At 37.7% G+C, this 23,204-nt stretch overlaps 1 protein-coding gene and 1 long non-coding RNA gene across 2 annotated transcripts in view; one reads left to right on the top strand and one right to left on the bottom strand.

The window, feature by feature from the left end:
* Positions 1-23,204, top strand: part of LOC140508508 (uncharacterized) — an 88,053-nt gene that overhangs the window by 7,141 nt on the left and 57,708 nt on the right. The gene's annotated exons all lie outside the window — the stretch shown is intronic.
* Positions 4,880-5,830, bottom strand: LOC140503157 (olfactory receptor 2AJ1-like). Its single transcript, XM_072606972.1, has one exon. The coding sequence runs from the start codon at positions 5,828-5,830 to the stop codon at positions 4,880-4,882; it is 951 nt and encodes a 316-aa protein (XP_072463073.1).

Here is a 23,204-nt window from a genome sequence, read left to right as displayed (position 1 = left end):
TTTGGCAAGTAGAATCCCAGATATTTTACAGTGTCTACCATAGCTTTAAATGGGATTTCTTTTTCTATCTCTTGCTGTTGGGCTTTATTATATATATATATATATATATATATATATATATATATATATATATATATATATATATATATATATATATATATATATATATGCAGATGACTTACGGGTTTTATTACAATTGCAATTACTTGCAATTATGCCAAAGTTGTTTGTTATTTCAAGTAGTTTTTTACTTGATTCTTGTCATGTCATCTGCAAAGAATGATAACTTAGTTTCTTCTTTGCCTATACTAATTCCTAGAATTTCTTTTTATTCTCTTACTACTCTAGCTAAAATTTCTACTATAATATTGAATAACACTGGTGATAATGGACATCCTTGTTTCACCCACGATATCCATGTTTTGGTCATTGTCCCCATAGTAAGATTCTATAGTGTTTTCTATTTTTCTTCCTGCTCATGATTGCCTTTTTCCTGCATTTCGAGTTGATCTCTGCTGCGGAGTCACAGGTGGTTCTGTTCCACAGTTCTTGTGATTAGAATTTGAGTCTTTGTGTATTGTGGCCTCTGGTTCTTCCATCAAGAAGCTAAAATGCCACAGATCGCCTGGTACAGAGCTGTCTGGTGTGCCAAAGCAGCAGACAGGTAAAGTCTTTCAGAGTTTCCCAGAAGTTACCCTGAAGCTCACTGCACAATATGTGGGGGAGGTATGGTCTGATCTCAGGAGTTCTCTTCTGTGCTAGAGCCCAAGCAGACTCAGCAGCTGGAGAACCCCATATGTACTACTGTCTTCCCCATTCCCTGGCTGAGATAAGGCATGCCTCAGATCCTGGTGTTGACGCTTACAGGCTCCACCCCCCTGGAGCTCAGGAACTCCTCCTGGTTGGCTGAGGTAGGGCTGTCTGGGACAGTTCTGGTCCTGCACTGGTCCTCTTCAGCCACAGTAAGAGGGACTTTCCTTTGAGATTTTCCTGACCTCTCAACCTAAGAGACTGTTTACCCTTTGACTGGTCACAGTATTCCAGCATTTTTCCTGGGGAAATATTCTCTGGGGTTTTCAAGATCAACAAGGGAAAGGGGGATAGCACTTCCAGATCACACCACAATCTTGGCTTCCCCACTGCTTTTATTCTAATCAAAATTTTGAGGAATTCAGAATGGCACGATAAGTGTGGCCTGGAAATAACAATAAATCTATGGCTTTATTCTCATCTTTGGTATTTACTGGATTCTTGTTCCTTTGACTCAACAATAAAATGAGTAGCAGTACTTTATCTGCCTCCATCAAAGGACAGTTAAGAGAAATATTCGCTGAATACTGGAAAGTGCTTGATAGGGCAGTGGTTATTATGCTACCCTTGAAATCAGAAAGATTGGAATTGCAGCCCTGCTTGTGACACTTCGTAGTGTGTGACCCTGGGCAAGTACCTTAACCTCTCTCAGCTTCTGTTTCCTCATTGCTCTTTTTTTTTTTTTGGTTAATTCATTTATTTTTCCTTTTCAACATTCACTTCCATCACTTTTAAATTTTCTCCCCCTTCCTCCCCAAAATGTCAGGCAATCAGATGTAGGATTTACACATACTGCATACATTCCCAATAAACACATTTTGACATTAATCATGTTGCATAGAAGAATTATTATGAATGGTAGAAACCATGAGCAATAAAAACAAAAGAAAATACTCTATTTTGTTTTGCATTTAGGCTCCATAGTTCTTTCGGTGAACGTAGTTAGCATTTTGCATCATGAGTACTTTGGCCTTGTTTTAGGTCCTTGCATTGCCGAGAAGGGCTAAGTCTAACAAAATAAGTCATTGCACACTCTGGCTATTACTGTGTACAATGTTCTCCTGGTTCTGTTTATTTCACTCAGCAACAATTCTTAAAAATCCTTCCAGGTTTTTCAGAAATCTTCTTGCTCACTATTTCTTATAGAATAATATTGTTCCATTACATTCATATACCACCACTTGTTAAGTCATGCCTCTGTTGATGGACATGCCCTCAATTTTCAGTTCTTGGCCACCACTAAAAGTTCTGTTAAAGATACTTTTGTAAATGTAGGTTCTTTTCCCATATGTACTATCTCTATGGGATATAGTCCTGGAAGTGGTATTGCTGAATGAAAGGTTATGCACATTTTTGTAGCCTTTGTTTAAAATGTAAGTTATTAAAATTATTGTGTTTTTCCTCTTTGACTCTATTACTTCTTTGATTATTAAGACTTTCTATGTCCATAGATTTGAGAGATTACTTTTTTCTTCATTGTTCCTGTTATTTGTTTATGATGTCATCCTTTATGTCTAATTAATTAAGCCGCTTGGAACTTATCTTAGTGTATGATGTGATATAGTAAGAAAAGAGTGAGAGGAGAGAAGTAGAGACATGTATTTTACCTGGCTTTTTCAAGGAATTTAGTTATAAAATGCAGAGAAAATACAGGGTGATCATTAGCAAGGTTGCAAGGATCAAGTAAGATTGGTTTTTTTTGGTGTAGGAGAAACATGGGTATGTTGGTAGAGAGTATGAAATGAACAAATAGACAGGTAGTTATTGAAAATAAATGATACATTAGGGATAACAGAGGGGGACTATGTATTGGAGGACAGGAAAAGGAATGGAATGCTTGAGCAGGTACAGTGGTTTGCCTGCATAAAGATTAAAGTTATTTTCTCATGTGAGATGAAGTGAAGGTGAAGATAATTGGAAAAGCCCTACAGGTGGTGTGAGATGAGGGAGAGGAGAGAAAAGGGAGCTTTTTGCCTAATTTTCTCTGCAAAATGTGAGACAAAAAATCTTAGCTGAGAGGGTGGAGAGAGGGAGGGTCATTCCAGGCTTAAGGATCAGTGAAAGAGTTGGAAAGAGGCATTGGGGAGAGTTTATGAGGCAGATGTAGTAGGATAACCTAGTAGCAGTAAGGGCCCAATTGAGGTTGTGAATCATCAATGTATAGTTGTCCCATTCCGAACAGTTATATAATTGTCTCTATTTTTGTTAAGCAAAATGTGGGTGGGAATGAATGCAGGAAATGATGAGAATGATCCAAAACTGAATATAAACAGTGTAATGATAAAGGAGAGAGGGACATGTGAGAAGAGTACAATGTATACTGTTTGCAAAGCACATTGTTATGTACTAAGAATAAATATAAAAAAGGTAGACAGTCCAGGTTCCCAAGAACTTCTATTCTATTCTATGAGCTAGACAACAGGAAAGGAGGTAGTTTGGTGATACAAAAAAGATCAGAAGCTGAAACTGGATAAGTTCATAAATAAATTGATAACACTAAGACATGCACATATATGTATGTGCATGTGTGGATAGATAGATAGATAGATAGATAGATAGATAGATAGATAGATAGATAGATAGATAGATAGATAGACATGTACATGTGTGTGTGTGTTTAGTACACTGGGTAGATTATAAAATATTTAGGTATCACAGAAAATTCATACAATGAAATATTATACAAGGCTTCCATTCTATATCAGTAGTGATGAATTCACATATCAACAAATAATCCTTGGTCCTAACTAGTTTTCTTTAGTGGTTCAAAGGGAAAACCCAAGATCATCTGCACCTGCACTATCACAAGTGACCTTCCTTTATATTCAGGACAAAGTGATTTTCTTTAGTCACTGGGGAAGAGAAAAGCGTGTGTGTGTGTGTGTGTGTGTGTGTGTGTGTGTGTGTGTGTGTGTGTGTGTGTGTGTGTGTGTGCCGTTTGCTGTCTGTGAGTAAGCCCCCCTGTGCATAGAGAAGTTGAATTGTAGATGGTTGACTGCTGAGGAATTCAGTGACAATTTCAACCTAGGATACCAAGAACAATGCAATTTGATAGTGCTTTTGAGGTATACATGACAATGGAAGATTTTGCTAAGAATCACAAAGCTTTTAAATCATCTTTACATATTATTTCAATATTTGTTTGCTACCCTCTACCTAAGAGATTGCAGTGTATTGAAGGAACTGAAACTCAAATCAGTAACATCATTCTTGGTATGAATTTAGTAAGCATTCATTAAAGAAGGAGAGGCAAATACGTGAATTGGTTGAGTTCATTTCATTGTATATTTAAAGGTACTAAGAAGCATCATTGTTGGTGTCAGCTCCAGAAATTCATGAATCCTATTTGGGATACTTTCAACATAGTTCTAATAGGTCATCCGTGGGCACAGAAGCACTATGGTATACTCATTGTTGTATTCTTGTGAAACCTGGACTGTAAATCAGCTACATGCTAGGAAACCGAATCACTTCCAATTCAGTTTTCTTGGGAAAATTCTGAAGATCATCTGAAGGATAAGACATTAGACACTGAGGTCCTTTCTTGAATTAAACTGCAAATCATTCAAACTCTATTTCTGAGAACACAGCTCCAACAGGCTAGCCATGTTGTTTAAATTCACAATGTTCACTTGCTAAAAAGATTATTTTTTGTAGAACTCACATAGGGCAAGTGCTCATATGATGGTCAGAATAAGTGATGCAAGGACACTCTCAAAGTCTCCCTTAAGAACTTTGTAATTGATTGTGTGACTTCGGAGACACTGGTACAGGACCACTCCACATGGCATGACCACCTCAGAGAAGATACTGTGCTCTATGAGCAAAACAGAATTGAAACAGTTAAAAAAAAAAAAAACTTGAGATACAAAAGTTTAGTACATCAATCCCAAAAGCTCACATGGACTGGCCGTACCTGGCCTGTGGTAGAGCATTACAAACTCATATTGGTCTGATCCGTCACAGTGAGACACACTATAAGTGAACTCATGCATAGTGATATCATTTTGGTCCTCTTCAAGAATGAAGGAAAACAATTATGAGCATTGAATTGAATTTCAAATAAAACTTAATTTTTTTGCCTAAGTGTCTTTCCTAAAACCTTCTTCAGGGCACATAAGACATCTTTATTTCTGAGGCTGTAGATGATAGGGTTGAGCATGGGAGTAAGAATGGTATATAAGATGGCCAAGACTTTGTCCTGACCTGGAGTATGATAGGACTTTGGCCTCATGTATGTAAAGATAAACGGCCCATAGTACATGATAACCACAGTCAAGTGGGAGGAACAAGTTGAGAAGGCTTTTTTCTGGGCTTCCACAGATTTAATGTGAAGTACGGTGTGTAGAATCTGAGCATAAGAGGCAAGAATGATGGAAAAGGGAATTAAGAGGAAGAATACAGCACTCACATAAACTCCTCCTTCATAGGGTGATGTGTCAACACAGGAAAGTTTCAACATGGCTGGGACTTCACAGAAAAAGTGGTCAATGACCCTTGTGCCACAAAAGGGGAGATGCAGTGCATAAGTTGTGTGAATTGTAGAGTTGATGGTTCCCACAATCCAACACCCAGCAGCCATGTGGACACTGATCCGATGGTTCATGAGGATGGAATAACGCAGTGGGTGGCAGATGGCTACATAGCGATCATAGGACATGGCTGCCAGAAGAAGGCATTCAGCTCCCAAAAAGATGAGGGAGAGGAAGATCTGGAACCCACAACCTGCAAATGTGATGGACTGCTGGCCAGATATGAAGTTAAAGGCCATCTTGGGAACAATGTTGGAGATGTGCAAGATATCCATAAAGGAGAGATGGCTGAGAAGGAAGTACATTGGAGTGTGGAGCCTGCTGTAGAGACGGATAAGAAGAATCAAGACTGTGTTCCCCAAAATTGCCACCATAAAAATGATGAGAATAAGTGTCAAGAACAGCAATCCATACTGGTTTGGATGCAATAATCCTAATAGGATGAAATCTCTAGCAAAAGTCTGATTCTCTTCTTCCCATGTAAGCATTGTTTCACTTTTCACCTAAAGCCCAAAAAAAAAGTTTTAAAAAAGGAAGAAGACTGAACAAATACGAAGCCCAGGACTGTGCCTGTTGCTACAAATAATGACTGTCAGCAAAAGTCGTCTCATTGATTTTGGTCAATAAGTTACAATTCAAAAAAAATCAATCACATGAATTATTTGAATTAATTGAGTCCTTGGGGTGATCGATTCATTGACTGAAGTGCTGAAAAAGAAATCAAAGTGACTCATCTGGTTACTTCTGTATTCATGGTCCATTCTTAGTTGATTTCTTTGCTTGGTAAGCAATCAATAAGCTGATTCAGCCTCTCTATGCCTGGCATTTCTTCCCAGTTTAATTGCAGGAAACATTTTCCAAAGCAAACAAGAGATCAGAAACTAAAGACACTTTGGGAGAGAACTGGTTGTAAATTTTGCAAATACACCAGATTCAGGAGCAAAACAGAACTGGATACAGAAAGTTAAACTGAATGGGATTTTCTTGAGAAACAGGAATTAACTGACTTTAAGGTTTGTTTTGTTCATATCATTACCATTATCACTGTCACCATGATCATCATTTAAAGATATTTTAATTTTTAAAATAAGCAAGAATTTCATAACATTATAATAAAAATGATTGTATATGAAACTTCAAATCATTTATGGCCAACTTGCTATTCCTTTTAAATTTGTAATAAAGTAAAATAATAATGTAAAATTCTTTTTCTTCGTTTTTTATCTTACCTCTCCCCCAACCCACCCTTTAGATAGCTACCATTACATACATGTATGTATGTATTTGTCAATTCTGTCTTTGAATGTCGGTAGCTTCTTTCTTTATACATCCTTAATTTTTCATTTTTTAATTTTTAATTGTCAAAATGGCTTACTCAAAGTCATTCTTAAAGCAATATTACTGTTATTGTATGCAATGTTCTCTTGGTTCTGCCCATTTCACCCTAACATTTTTCCCAAAATATTTTCATCAGTGAACTCTTTATTTCTTATAGTACAGTAGTATTCCATTGCGACCATAGACCACAGCTTCTCCAGCCATTCCCCAATTGATAGGGATCCCTGAAATTTGTAGTTCTTTACAATTCAAAGAGAGCTGTTAAAAACATCCCATTCACATTCAGAGTTATAATTGCTATTTTAAAATTTACCTCAATATGTTTTTCTATTTCCTTTGTCAGCCTCTTGTTTTACTCTATTCTCATTACCTTATCTTCCCACCCCATCCTACTCCCCTGTCCATTCTCCCATTCCCAATCCCATCCACTTCTCCAAGAATCCAGCTCCCATCCTCTTCCCCATCCTCCCAATTCCAATCCACATTCCTTCACAGACTCTCTTTTCTTTAGTCTACTAGATGTGTGCAAAGTTGATTTCAAACTTGATTGCTGCTTTTGTACAATCCCTAGGACATTGGGAAGTCATGTTATCATGATATTTTCTTCCTATTTAAATAAAATAGCTTTTCACTTTTGATATGTTTATAATTTAATATTTCCACATCTATTTAAAATGTTTTTCACATTCTTCTATTCAGAGAGGTGTAAGCTAGGTGAAAATAGATAGAAAACCAGGCATGGAGTCGGGAAGTCCTGAGACCAAGCTTCAGACAACAGCTGTGTGGCCCTGGGCAAGCCACTTAACACGCTTTGCCTCAGTTTCTTCATTTGTAAAATTAGCTGGAGAAGCTAATGGCAAATTTCTTAAGTATCTTTGCCAAGAAAACACTAAATGGGATCATGAAGAGTCAGACATGTTTGAGAAAGGACTGAATAACAATTACCAATACAAAACATTACCATAGCTCCTCAAGGAATCTAAATTTGTTTCTTGCATAATATTGCTCCTTTTGACATAATGGATTTCAAAGACTTCAAATTTGATGAAGCACTTTTTGAACCAAATTCAGAGATTTATGGTTTTGTTATATCTAGTTTACTTCTGACTGAGTTAATTGGGAAATTTTGACTTTTGGTCATCATTGAGGGTCATTGTCTCTCCCTTCACTTATACCAAAGTCTTTCAGGGCACTGCTCATCACCTACATTTATATCAAAGGTTTGGGGCATACTGCCCATCTGCCAGATTTATACCATAGGCTTGGGGGACACTGCCTTTTCCCCACACTTAAACCAAAATCTTAGGGGACATTTTCCATTCCCCACATTTAAACCAAAGGCTTGGGGTATGCTGCTCATCTCCCACATTTATGCCAAAGTATTGAGAGGACACTACCCCACTACTATATTTATATCAAAACAGTCTATTCTCTTCTCAGACCTTTTTCTAATATACCGTCTGTCTAGATTCCCACAGAAATTATACAGGAGTGAGAAAAAAACATACTTTTATAGATGCCTTTCTTTTCAAAACAACAAGGTCTGAAAATTTTCAAGACAGTGATATCTTCTCCGTTTTCTAAATATCTTAAAATTCAGTTTCCCTTTTTGAAAAATAAAATTATTGAAGTGAGCTAAAACCATTTCACTTAACCATATCATCTGGATATTATCTTCCTAGTTAAATAATATAGTTTGTTTTTACTTTTGATATGTTTATACTTTTATATTTCCACATCTATTTAAAAGATTTTTTAATATTCTTGTTGTAACTATGGCTTTTTGAATAAAGTTTTTGATGTCACCCTGTTCAATAATATGTAACATTCCTGTAGTTCTTATTATATTCCAGTCATTGCACCAGCTTATTAACAGTTATGATCTGTTTGGATCCTAACAAGTATCTTTAGAGGGAGGTGCTGTTATTATCCTCATTTTGCAGGTAAGGAAAGTAAGGGAAATATAGGTTAAGTGACTTGGCTATGGTCACCCAGCTTGTAAATGCCTGAGACTAGATTTGAATTCAGTTCTACCAGACTCTAGGTGTAGTACTATCCATTACTATACCACTTAACTACCCTACTCAAGAGAACATAATTGTGTCTGAAAGGAAATTATATTGGAGATTTCTGCAGTAGCATTATAACTCTCAGTGTTTTCAAAACATAGTTGCTTCCAACATGTGTGGTTGGTTTATTCTGGACACTCTTCCCAAATTCACCAGCTTGAATGTGATGTAAAATGGACTTTTCTTCTTATTTGAATTCTTTCTTGTAACAAGTCATAGGACTGACTATTGTCAGACAGCCTATTTGGAAATGAATTCCCCCTTGATAATCGGTCACTTTATATCAATTATATGAGAGTTATTTTCGTTTTGTCTTGGTGATTCTATTTGGGATTCATCATATCTCACATCTCCCAATTTTCTTCTCAATTAAAGTATTCATCAAATACTTCATAGTCTTTTCACCCAATCAATAAGCCTTTGATTTTTTGATTCTTTGCTCATGAGGTGAATTTTCCTAACATATATCCATTAGTCTACTTTTGTACTAAATGGGCTGAGTATTAAAGTATGTATGAGTTTATATTAGATTGTTGACACCCAGTCTTACAATCATCCTCACTCTCCCTCAGCCCACATCATACATCTCTTACCAAAACCTCTCAATTTTATTTTGCTCACATCTCTTGGATATGCCTCCTTTCAGCTCTGAAACTGCCAGTACCTTGGAGGAGGCCATCATCACATAATGCCTGGACAGTAACCATCATAGGCTAGTTGGTCTCCCTGCATCCAGGCTTTATCTGAACACCAGGCCTTTCTCTGCTCAGTTGCTAAAGTGATATTTCCAAAGCACAGGGATTACAGTGTCACCAATAAACTCCTGTACCTCCCTATCACTTCTAGGACTAAATGTAAAACTGTCTATTTAACATTAAAAACCTCTCATAACCTGTACTCATAGTTTCCAGTTTTCTCTAGATTTTAAACTCCTTGACAGCCAGAATATTTTACTCCTTTTTGTATACTCAGCATGTAGACTAGTTCCTGGTGCAGAATAGGTATTTAATAAATGCTTACTGAATGGCATTGAATTCTTATACATGATCTTCAGCAAGGTATCCAGCAATACTGATGTCCATCACTCCTCCTCCAACTTGACTCTCATCTGCCTGCTCTGGGCATGTGCACTTGGCTCTATCTCTGGAAGGCCCTCTCTTCTCTGTTTCTTGGTTTCCTTGGCCTTCAAGATCCAACTGAAATTTCATCTTCTACAAGATACACTTCCTGTTTTTGTTTTTTTCAGTCTTCCCTATTCTTGAATTTCAATATTTTCCCCAGGTTGATTATTTCCTATATATTCTGTCTGTAGATTGTTTGTACATAGTAATTTGCCTGTTATCTCTTCCATTAGATTGTAAATTCCTTGAGCAGCGGGACTATCTTTTGCCTTTTTTGCATTCCTATGGCTTGGGTACACTGTCTGTGGTACATACTGGGTGCTTAATAAATGTATATTGATAGGTTGGTTTATAATTGCATTGATCATGATTCTTAAGTTTTTCAAAGTTGTTCTTTACAGTGTTGCTGTCATTGTATAAATTGTTCTCAGAATTAGATTCACTCCTCTGGATTTCATTTTGTGCAAATATTCTCACATTTCTCTGAATCCATGCCTTTCAATATTTTTAGGATGTAATAATATGCTTATGTTCTTACAGTTTCACATGTATGACATGTCTGAGATAGATAGATTAATTGATAAATAGATAGATAGATAGATGAATAGACAGATGGATATATGGAGAGATGGACAGATAGATGAATGTAAGGATGAATAGAAATACAGACAGACAGACAGAAAGACAGACAGACAGACAGGTAGATAGATAGATAGATAGATAGATAGATAGATAGATAGATAGATAGATAGATAGATAGATAGAGAGATAGATAGAGAGATAGATAGATAGATAGATAGATAGATAGATAGATAGATAGATAGATAGACAGAAAGACAGACAGACAGAAAGACAGACAGACAGACAGACAGACAGACAGATAGACAGATAGATAGACAGATAATTTCAGGCCCTCTGAACTACTTGGATTAAAGCAGCACCAAGGTTTCTGACACTACAATTGACAAATAGCATAAAAAACAATGAAGCAGACATAAATGAATGCTTCCAATGTTTAAGGGGTGAAATAGATTGCATCCATGGTTCCCGATATCCATCATCTATGTATCTACAACTTCAAACTTCTCAATTCTGGAAATATGGTCTTACTGTGCAATCTTCTTGAAATAGTCAACAGAGATCTTATATTTTTCAACACACACATTTGGGTGTGTGCACACACACATAAAGACAGCAAAGAGGAGTCAACTACATATGATGTGAAAAGAGATTTCTCTTGTTGATTTTATAGATACTTTATTAACTGTGTTGGGAGCCTAGAGTTTATTAATTAATGAGGGATATTTTAATCTAAGTGACTTATAAGGAAATATTATATATTCATTAGTCACCTTAGAACGAGGGATGATAATGAGTAATAAAATGAACCAATAGAAGAAAGGGAGGTGTCCATGGAGGGTTGCTACCAAAAGCTCAATTTGCAAAAACTATATTCACAGTGTTCATATGTTTTATTGCTTTTGTAATCCTGTCAACAATAAGGTAATGCTGCCTGTTATTCTAGAAGAAACTATGATGGTGGGGGCAGAGCCAAGATGGCAGAGTAGAAAGATGCACATACTATAGTTCTTCCTCCACAGCCCATAAAATGCATATAAAAAATTACTCTCAACAAATTCTAGAGCAGCAGAAGGCACAGAACGACAGAGTGAAAGAGATTTCCAGCCAAAGATAACCTGGAAGGCCGTCAAGAAAGGTTTATACCATGTGACGCTGAGTGGAGTGGAACCCAGCCCTGGCCACATAGCACTAGGATGAACAGGATTGGAACAGGTCTCCAGGGTAGAATTTCCAGCAGGGAGTGTCTCAGATCCCTCAAACCACAAGCAACAAAGAAAGTGTCAAAGGTCAGTGAGAGGGTTTTCCCAGCTGGGCTAGAGGTGAGCAGAGTCCCCTAACATTGGCCCCAGGCAGTGATGGCAGTGGCAACAACTGAGCAGCAGCACTGTGTGGCAGCTTCCATTATGGGAGTGGCTCAGCTTAAAGTCCCTGGGAGAATTGAACAGCAGATCTGAACCTCAGCCCTGAGCATGGTCCTGGGTTGAGGAGGAGCACCAGGACCCTCCTCTTGACAAAAGATTCAGAAGTCAAGTAACTGGCTGGGAGAATGTCCAAAAAAGAGGAAAAACATAAGACCATAGAAGATTACTTTCTTTGTGAGCAGGTATTTCCTTCCATCCTTTCAGATGAGGAAGAACAATGCATACTGTCAGAGGAAGTCAAGGTTTCTGCATCCAGTACCTCCAGAATGAATATGCAGTGGGATGAGGCTATGGAAAGCCTTGAAAAGCGAGCCAACAGCTTGCTAAAGGAGACCTAAAAATGTTGAAGAAAATAACACCTTCAAAAGTAGGCTAACAATTGGAAAAAGAGGTCCAAAAAGCCAATGAGTAGAGGAAGACTTTAAAAAGCAGAATTAGCTGAATGGAAAAGGAGGTTCAAAAGCTCACTGAAGAAAATAGTTCATTAGAAATGAGAGTGGAGCTAAGGGAAGCTAACGGCTATATGATAAACCAAGAAATTACAAAACAAAACCAAAAGAATGAAAAAAAATAGGACACAATGTGAAATATCTCATTGGCAAAACAACTGACCTGGCAAATAGATCCAGGAAAGACAATTTAAAAATTATGGGACTACCTGAAAGTCATGATCAAAAAAGAGCCTAGACATTATCTTTCATGAAATTATTAAGGAAAACTGGCCCAATATTCTAGAACCAGAGGGCAAAATAAACATTGAAAGAAATCAATCACCCCCTGAAAGAGATCTGAAAAGAGAAACTCCTAGGAATATTGTGGTCAAATTTCAGAGTTCCCAGGTCAAGGAGAAAATATTGCAAGATACTAGAAAGAAACAATTCGAGTATTGTGGAAATATAATCAAGATAACACAGGACCTGGCAGTTTCTACATTAAGGGATCGAAGGGTTGGGAGCAGGATATTCCAGACGTCAAAGGAACTGGGATTAAAACCAAGAATCCCCTACCCAGCAAAACTGAGTATGATACTTCAAGAGAAAAAATTGTCATTCAGTGATATAGAGGACTTTCAAGCATTCTCGATGAAAAGACCAGAACTGAAGAAAAATTTGACTTTCAAACACAAGAATCAAGAGAAGCATGAAAAAGTAAACGGGAAATAAAAATCATAAAGGACTTTCTAAAGCTTAACTGTTTACATTCCTACATGGAAAGATAACATTTGTAGTTCTTGAGGGTTTTCTCAGCATTTGGATAGGTGGAGGGTTTATGCACACACAGAGATACACACATATAGACAGAGAGCACAGGTTGACTTGAATCACATGGTATATATATAATAAAATTAAGAAGTGAGAGAGGAATATCTTGGGATGAGAAAGGGAGAAGTGTAATGAGGCAAATTATCACTCACAAAAGAGATAAGAAATATCTTTTTAGATGGAGGAGGTGGGAGGAGAAATATGGCTTAAGGAGAGAATAACTTGCTCATGAAATTTGGTGTGAACATCTGTCTTACACTACAGGAAAGTAGGGGAGAAAAGACAAGTGAGATGATGGCGATGATAGAAGGGGGGGTAAATGGGGGAAAGGAGTAACTAGAAATCAACACTTTTGGAAAGGGACAAGGTCAAATGAGAGAATAGAATAAAGCGGGGACAGAGTAGGATGGAGAGAAATGTAGTTAGTCTTACACAACACGATTATTAAGGAAGTCTTTTGCAAAACGACACATATATAGCCTGTATTGAATTGCTTGCCGTCTCAGTGAGGATGGGTAGAGAGGGAGGGAAGGAGGGAGAGAAGTTGGAATTCAAAGTATTAGAAACGAATGTTGAGAATTGTTATTGCATATAACTGGGAAATAAGAAATACAGGTAATGGGATATAGAAATCTATCTTCCCCTACAAGAAAAGAGAGAAGATGGGGATAAGGGAAGGGTGGATGTTATAGAAGGGAGGGTACATTGAGGGAAGAAGTAATCAGAATTCAAATTGTTATGGGTGGGGAGAAAATTGGAACTCAAAATTGTGTGGAAAGAATGTGGTAATTTAAAAATAAATAAATTTTTTAAAAAAAGAAACTATACTGGTTCTTTGTGATCATTGCTTCCTTTTCTAGATGTTCATTTAGGATTAAGCTTCAACCATAGTTTTTGACCTTCCAGTTAATAACATGAGTTAATTCTTTTCACTATTGATTGATTTGATCTCCTTCCTTTCCTAGGGTCTCAAAAATCTTCTTTAGCACCACAATTCAAAAGCACCAGTTCAGTGACATTCAGCTTTTCTTATAGTTCATCTCTCATAGCCATGCAGTGCTACTGGAAAAGTCATAACTTTGATCATATGAGTCTTTGTCAGTTGGAGAAGGTAACAGCTAATCCCTCCAATTTCTTTACCAAGAAAACCGCAAGGAGAGTATTAAAATGATATCAATATTGCTTATGATCATCTAAGTTAGCTTAATTCAATTTATCTCTTACTACACTATCTCCTCCAAAATTCTGACTAATAAAATTCTAATAGTGATTTTTCTTATGTACTTTCCCACACTAAAGTCATCCTCTTTGGCAGAAAAAAGCAAGCCAAATATAAACTGAGTAGTTCTCACTTCTATCTGATGACGGGTGATTTTCATCTTAATCACACTGAGCAATGGTTTTTCTCTTCTTGCTCTTCCACCTCAAACAGCTAAAGGAATACTGTCTTCACTGCTTTGCTCACCAGTCTCAGCTTATTGTTACCTTAAGAAACAGAAATGTCCATGTCCTGTCTTACACACATCCCACAAAGCATCTTGGAGAATGTCTTTCAATAAATGTCACTGAGATACAAAATAAGGAAACTCTGATTTTAGAAGCTTTTATTTCATTGTCAACTTTTTAGCAAAATTGCAACATCAACCAACTTTAATTTCAGGGGATGCAGCCTCCTCAGGGTGCAGTGATTTTCCACACTTGTTGCCCTCTGATACCACATTCTCAGGCAACTGTCTCTTAAGATCTATCCTTCTTACGTTTTATTAAAATTTGCTTTCACACTTTTCTCTAAGTTATTTATGCAAAAGCATATGTGACTATTAGTTGAAATGTCACTCTTAGGTCTATCTCAGATCTTCTCCAAGAAATCATCAGGAGGCAGAGAAAGTACATCACTGGAGGAATCAGTCTACTCATTGGATTTTGTAGAATGCATTCTTATGAGAGATACAAAAATGAAAAGTAATTTTCAAAAAACTAACACAGTGTCTTAAGTTTTAGAGAGAAGTATTGTGGTATAGTTGAGAAGACACAGGATTTAATGTCAGGACGAAGTAGGTTCAAATCACCTATCAAACCCTTATTAGTTGTGTGAATCTGGGAAAACTATTTCACTTTGCTGCATCTCAATTGTAAAATAAAGTAAAATCAACAAAATTAAGGGATTAGACTTGTTTCTAAGGTCCTTCCAGTTCTATGTCTATGGTCTGATCTGGAGAGAATTAATCAGAGAATACATACAAGTAAATAGAGCCGATATATTTGAACTTAGCAAAGCAACTGTTGTTTGATAAATTGACCAAATTAGGAGGTTTTATATGTACTATGTTTTAAGTGTTCTTTGGAAATACCTCTGCAATGCAGCCAGTCTGATTTGAAGTAGGTCACCCTAGCACCAGGGACTGCCTAAAATATTCTGGTTTCCAAATACTCCAGTGAAGATGAACTGTTCTGCCTTTAGGCTGAGCCCCATGCATCTGATTATACTGTTTACTTGTTCGATCCACTTAGGCGACTGTCATAGCAATCTTGTGCTTATTCAGTCTGTCAATTCCATTTCAGCTTGTTCCCATGATCTTAGATTAGATCCAGAGATTTCTAAGACAGTGGATTTGATCCATTGAAATAAATAATGACTTATTCCTAGATTCCCCTAACTTCCCACTATTGATAATATAAGAAAGACTACTTAAGGCCACTAACAACCTGGCTCTAATCTCTATCCAGTCCCATTTAACAGTTGGTTGGTTGTTTTCTTTTGTTCTGGAAGATGACCAAAATGGCATCACTGTGGAAGAGTGAAGTTACAACGTGTTGCACTGTGGCTGATGGGACTCCCCTCAATGCTCTCAACATTGTCATGCAGTTCAAATCATCAAGATTCTCTTAAAGTCCTCCAATATGTAAAAGACTTCACCTTGCAAAGGGGATACAGAGAAAAACAAAAACTGTCCCTCCCCCAGACCACCTGGAGCAGTCTAGGACTTCCTCTTTCCCCCTCCTACAGACCATTTCATGTGCCTGGGATAGAGATTCTTCTCCCTGCAAGTGGAAATTCTTCTCTTCCTTCCAGTCCTAATTCCACTGTTATCCCACCCCACCCCCACACATCGCCCAGGATCTTCCCTATCTAAAGGATCACCTTGAACTGTTCTTCCTCTTATTTTCTTATAGCTTTCTGAGAGCAACATGCCTTTAGAGCTCTTAGCTCTGATGACATTCTACTCAGCTGGCTGCTTGTTCGGTCACCCATATTTAACTGTAAGCTCTTTGGAAGGAGCTTTTAACTATTGAAATGACTGTAAACCCAATAGTCAATCAGTAAGCATTTATTAAATGCCTCCTGGTGTTGAGTATTATGTTAAGCACTTGGTGTATGAAGAAAAGCACTGGCAGTCTGCCCTCCAGGAACTCACACAGTCTAAGGAATGTGAGCATCTAGCCTCATCCAGAACATTAATTTAGTACATCAATGACATTTCATTAGTCAATATACAGGTTGTTTTAACCAGTTTCTGTAGGAGGGCACAGCATAGTCTGGGGTCAGTTGATCACTACCAGAGAAGAATAAACTTCCACTTTCCTAAAACACTTTTTTCTTCATCTCCTCTTATGTAAAACATCCTATGCCATGAAGATCTTAGTCCACATTCAAGCAGAATTACTCCTTTCCTGCCTACAACAGAGATTAGTTCGTCACCATCATTGATCTCAGCAATGGTTCCTGGGCTAAAGGGAAGCTATCCATTACCACTCAGCCTTACATTTTTTTTCCAGAAAAAGTATGATCTACCCTCTTGCATAGAGAAAGTAATCTTCCCACCTCCCCATTCAGTCAATTCATTGAAAGAAAAAAGAAAAAAAGAAACTCAATCAAATTGGTGGAAAGACACCAATGTCTTTCAAAAGAGCCCTGCATTCTTCTGTGTCCTGGCTCAGAATCCAGGAGAAAGTATTATATAAAGGTGACCCCATTTTTACCTTCTTATCTCACCTCCTGAGCCATCTACCTTTCTGCACACTTACCTCTGACCCTTCCAGGATCTAGATTCTAATGGGTGCAATCATATAAACCATACGAAATATTATTCAGGGGATCTACAAAGCTCCTTCCAATGCCTGCAGTCCTAGGATCCAACCTGATAGAGAGATGAATAAATATTTTGGGGAAAGTATTTTAGTTATAAAAGAAGGAAGTAAAGTCAGACACTGAGTACTGTGGAATAAAGGGATGGACTGATGTGAATTAGTGACCTTCCTGGTAGGAGAGACACTGAAAAAGAGGCTAGATAACCACTTGTCTGAAAGGGTTTAGAGAGACCATCTCTTGTATTGGATATAGAGCTGAACCAGCTGATCTCAAGTTCCCTCTCAATCCCTGAATAAAGGATTCCAGATTACTTAAAAAGAATAATCCAACCTACAAGGCAGCAGATTTGGTTGCTGGACTCAATCCTTGATCATTTCATTTCATTTTAAATAGTTTTACACATTATCATCAAGTAAATACTGCCTTTTAATTAAAAAATAACAGTATAATCAAAAGACTGTAATGGAAAGAATATTCAATTTGAAGTTAAAGATTTTGAGTTCAAATTCTCCTGCTTCTCACTATTTCTTTGTCTATCAGTCACTCAATCCACTTTTAGGTCCTCAGTTTCTTTTGATGATCATTTAAGATCATTTGAACCCCAATAACGGCCAAAGCCAGAATCCATCTACCAGAAAAACCTTGCCTAACAGATATGCCTGTCTTTGTTCTCTGAGCAAAACCCAGAGAAGGCCTCTTCTTGTGTCAGCAACTACAAGACCAGATGGAAGTGGCTAAGAGGTTTTCCTTTTTCTTCTCCATTAAGAAAGAGGCACCTTAACACAAGACACTATCTTGAATGATGGAACTTTTCTTATCTTAAGTTTTATGGACATATACCCTATTATGTCCTATTAATGGTAAAGGAAACATATCCTGGGTTGAAATTTCAATTGACAAAGTCATTTTTCTTCTCTTATTGAATTTACAACCCATAAACTAAAGAAATTCCTTTCTCATACTATGGTTAAACATATATGGACATCATAAATCTGGGTGACACACTGAGTTGGGATTGTTCTAAAATGTACTTAAGGGATCTCATTCTTTTTTATAAGACAGTCAGAATTAGAATCTGGCTCTAAGTATATATAAATTCACTAGCTTTGAGGGAATAAACAATATGAATTTATGTACTACCTAGGCTGTTTGCCTGTTGTAATCAAACTTCCAGGTCAACACATTATATATGAAATGGAAGTTTAAGGTGGAGCAGGGACTAGGTGACTTCTAAGATCCACCGCAACTCCAAATCAATGATCTTAGGATTCTGTGGGAGGCAAGACGGTATGTTGAAACAAGAATCACAAAGACCTAAGTTTCAGTCAGGCTGCAGATGACAGTGACCCCAGACAATTCACTTAAACTCTCTGAATTTCAGTGTTTTCATCTATAAAATGGAAAAAATAATAACTACCCCACATTTGCTGTGAAGAACAAGTAGGATAAGGATGTAAGGAATCAATCAACACACAAACATTTTTATAGAAGATAATGACAACATACCTAATACTGCAAACATTACAAATTCCAAACACTGTTGAAATATCTCTTATTGTTGCTGCTATGGTTATTCTTACCCTGGGATTCAATTTCTGTGAAAATTCAAGAAGAGAACCCACAAATCAGCTGAACCAGTCTCTTAACTCCTGGGATACCCTCCTCGCCACTATTCCAAAAGGCTAAGACACATCTAGGAGATCCCTTTGCCATCTACAAAAGATTCAATCACTTGAGGCTAACTAAACTAAGAAAAGATGGATACAATTTAAAGCATTTATCTTTCCAACCTGCATTTTTTTTTATACTAACTTGCCTGATCAATGTAGTCAAAATGGTCTGATGGAAAAGCATCCTGAGAATTGAGAAAGTGAATGGTGGTATGGCTCTTTATCACTGTCCACTAAAACTGCAGAACCCAAGGATGTACAGGATATAAGGCAGTGCTGCTGAAGTAAATGCTTATTTGTCAGTCTAAAACACAGCAGAGTCCCCTTTGGGATTTAGTATGGTCCTGCTGAGAATCCCTTTGCCCCACTTTCCCCTTCTAGTTTTATAGAGTAATTGAATGTTTTCTGCAGAACCATGGATGATTCACCAAATAGCATTGTGCAGTTATTGGTAGTGCACAGACAGGTTGACCAAGGACTTTCTGTTCATGCCTAGTGAAGACTGAGGATGCAGGGAGACATGAAGGTTCATTCCATTTAATAATAGCATTTGTGTAGGGCTTTGAAATTCACAAATATAATGTCATCTGATTCTCCCAAACACTCTAGGTTGTTACTCACTTGTTTCAGTTGGGTTTGGTTGTTCATGACCTAATTTGGGGCTTTCTTGGAAAGGATAGTGGACTGGTTTGCCATTTCCTTTGCCAGCTCATTTTAGAGACAAGGAAACCAAGGCAAATAGGCTTAAGTGACTACCCTGGGTCACAGAGTTAAGTGTCTGAGGTCAGATTTGAACTCAGGAACATGTGTCTTCCTGATTTCAAGCCCAGTGCTCTCTCCATTTTGCCACCTAGATAGCAAACATATATTGATCAATGGTCCACAACAACTCTTGCAGTAAATATTGCAACACTTCATGGGACAAGTAAGGAATCCAAAGCCCAGTGGCAGTTGTATGATTGGTAAATGGTACACCTAAAGGGTTGCTTGAATGAATTAACCTTTGTTTTCAAGTAAATAAATTCTTTCACAACAAGGCAAGGTCAGAATTATTGTTAGACAGGGAAGTGATCATCACAGTCAGGGAACAAACGCAACGTTTATCATCCCTGTTCTTAAAGGTGGCTTAAAAAAACAAACCTTTTAAAAAGATATATTTACTGAGAAGATATAAAGATGGAATTACAAGGCTTTCCCCCCAAACAATTGGGGACACACTCTCCCCAAGAACATTTTGGTCCCTGTACAGAGTGGGTACAAACTTTGGGCAGTTTCTACGTAGTATTTACTTAATAATGGACCTCATAAGACACAAACATGCCAGGCCTAGAGGCCTGAGGGCTACCCGAGTCTTACCTTACCTATCGCAGGTCTTCGGCTGGCCAAACCGGATAAACGTATGAGAGAAGAGACTTTCCAGAGTCGAACGAGGGTTAGGCTTTATTCAGGGTCTTGGTTACATGTGCAGGGGGAACTCTTCCTTAGGAGAGAGGGAAATCTCCCAAGGAGGCAAAGATCTTACAGTAAGAGAATGAAAGCAGAAGTGGAAGTGGGGAGAGAGGGGAGAGGGGCCTTCTGTCCTGTAAGGGTCCCTCAGCCCTAAGAGCGTCTTCAGGCTTTCCTGACCCTACTTAAGCTCTCCTGCCACATAGTTTGCACCTGAATACCGTGCCTGTTAGATAACAATAGGTGTGCTCAGACGCGGGCCAATCTCAAGGGCGGGGATGCTCTCTCCCATAACTTTTCTCACGGGAAGAGGCAGAAATTCACGAGATAGCTTGGTCTCACACCTCAATTCCCTGCTGTTCCCTGGGAGGCCTCATGAGAACTCTAAGGTTTAGAAGTTCTCACCTTTACCCGCCCGAGACTGTCCACATGGAACTGAGCTTACACCCCCAACACAAACATTTCTCCGAATTTACTGTAATTATGGATTTCAACTCAAACTGACATACAGTAAGAGTAGGAGTAAGTATTGTGCCAGGCACTGGGCATACAAATACAACCCTGAGACAGTGCCTTCCCTCAAGGAATTTACACTGTAGGGGAGAGGGCATCCAGGGTGTGCCCATGTAACAAAATGCAAAGAGCATATTGAAAAATGAAATATTGAAATATTGAAAGATCTTGGGGCAGAATGCAATGTTAAGTAGCTCTTCCCTACCCATTAATAGCCTCAAGTACATTTGTTAAATTTTTGAGTGCTGGGTCAGAATGTGGTGGCCTCCAACTCTGAAAAGTTTATAAATATTCTGAGGTGAGGTTTTACTTTGGGACATAATCATTGGAAGAGTTTGTTTGGCCAGATGAGACTCTGGCCAGCCATTAAGGAGTCCTCCAGATTTGAAAACCCAGGTGCTTGCACTTCTCTCTCTGGTAATTATGTATATATGGTCAGACAGTTGAAAACCCTGTGTTTTGCTTTTTGTTTCTCAGTTTTTTTTTTTTCTCTGAGGTTCAGGGTGCTGACTTTTTTCCCTGAACTAAGTGAATGATTTATGTGTTTGATTAAAGTAGATTGCTGATTGCTCAAAAGTTCCTTTCCTTTTAGTAAAGCAGATTTAAGAACCTGTATAGCAGGCTCTCCTTGAGAGGCCTCCGTGGGAATTCTTAATGTTACACTAGATTTTTATCATTTTGCTCTGATATTTTTTGTGTGTGTCAAGCAAATAGCTGGACTATAGATGCTTTATGTTGCTTATTCTTTCTCTTTCTTTTATACACTGACTGTTCCTTAATGCTTGTGTGTCAAAGATCTCCCTCCTCTACCCTGACTACTGATCACTCTGCATCCTTTGAGTCACAAATCCAATTCTACCTTCTACAGAAAGTCTTCCCCAAACTGGTTTGATCTCAGTGCCTTTTCTCTGTTAATTATCCCCTATTTATCTGGTGTATCATTTGCTTTGTATAAATTTGTTTGCTTGTCATCTCCCTCATTAGATTGTAAACTCCTTGAGGGCAGGGATGGTCTTTTGTCTCTTTGTATCCTATCACAGTGCCTGGAAAATAGTAGACACTTAATAAATGTTTATTAATTGATTAGTCAAGTAAAAGAGGCCACAGACATTATACACACTTAAGTTTTGCAGGATTTTTCCCTATTAATTTGGGATAATACTGTAAAAATGCTAATTTAAGAAACATCTTGTCCCTTCTTTAGAATGCATGCTCTTCCACAGCTGAATCTGGCCTGTGTGCTTGAGTCCAAGTTGATGAGGTCCCTGTGCTTACAAACTGTAAAGTGGGCTTATTTTTTTAGAAGCTGTGCAATGAACCTGAAATAGTGAAACTAAAAGTCAGAAGCCAGGAGTCCAGCTTTAATGACTTGATCATAGATAAATCGTTTCATCTTCCTTTGACTCCACTGTCATCTACAAAATGAAGATATTACTTAGACTGCTTGACTCAAATAACTCTTATGAGAAGAAGGGAGGAGAGAAGCAGGATCATATGCAATTCAAGGAATTGATGAGACTTGATTTCACTTGGAATCCACTAAAACCATAGACTCTTGTTGAAGGGGGGAGGAACACATTCTGTAGTGTGCCGAGGAGGTGGTCTCTATAGTAGAAAGAGCTTTGGAATGAGAGGAAAAGACTGTTGGGAAAGTCTGTGCTATGCCTCTCCCATTCACATTCTCAAAGTTTAAATTACCTCATGGGGGAATAAAAGCATTCTTAGATTCTTACTTAGGTTGATAGTTTTTCCAGCTTTACTAAAGAAGTAGTCATTTTTTCATTCACACTCTAGCCCATGATCTACATCTTGCTTAATCACTAGAGTGGAATGAGAATGAGGAAGACAAAAGCAGCATCTTCCAGGATTCCTATATCCTTTGTCTATCTGCCTGATCCCTGAATGAATGCCAAATTAGTCAGTCCATGATTACATTAAAACTGATTTTAAAAAATCAACTTGAATATAGAAGTAGCTCAAGGAGCTACAACCAGAGCAAAGCTCACCAGTATGTTGTTTGGTACCAACACAGAACCAAGACATAAATATTTCCAAAGTTAAAATAAAGTACTGAAGCAAAATCTATTATTTTTCAGCTAAAGTAAAAAGTTCAAGGGTGGCATTGCTGAACTCAGACCAGTCAGCAACAAAAAATAAGCATAATTAATACAGATAAACAAGGAAACTACGTTTTCCTGAAAGGTGCCATACACAATGAACTAATTTCAAAATTAAACATGTATACATCAAATGACGTGGCATCTAAATTCTAAAAGAATATTAAATGAATAGCAGGCAGAAATAGTCATTAAACTTATACTACTGTGGGTGGGGGCAAGCATTTATGTTA

The sequence above is a fragment of the Notamacropus eugenii genome, chromosome 5 (genome assembly GCF_028372415.1).
Source record: "Notamacropus eugenii isolate mMacEug1 chromosome 5, mMacEug1.pri_v2, whole genome shotgun sequence".
NCBI lineage: Eukaryota > Metazoa > Chordata > Mammalia > Diprotodontia > Macropodidae > Notamacropus > Notamacropus eugenii.
This window is presented reverse-complemented; position numbering and strand designations above follow the sequence as displayed.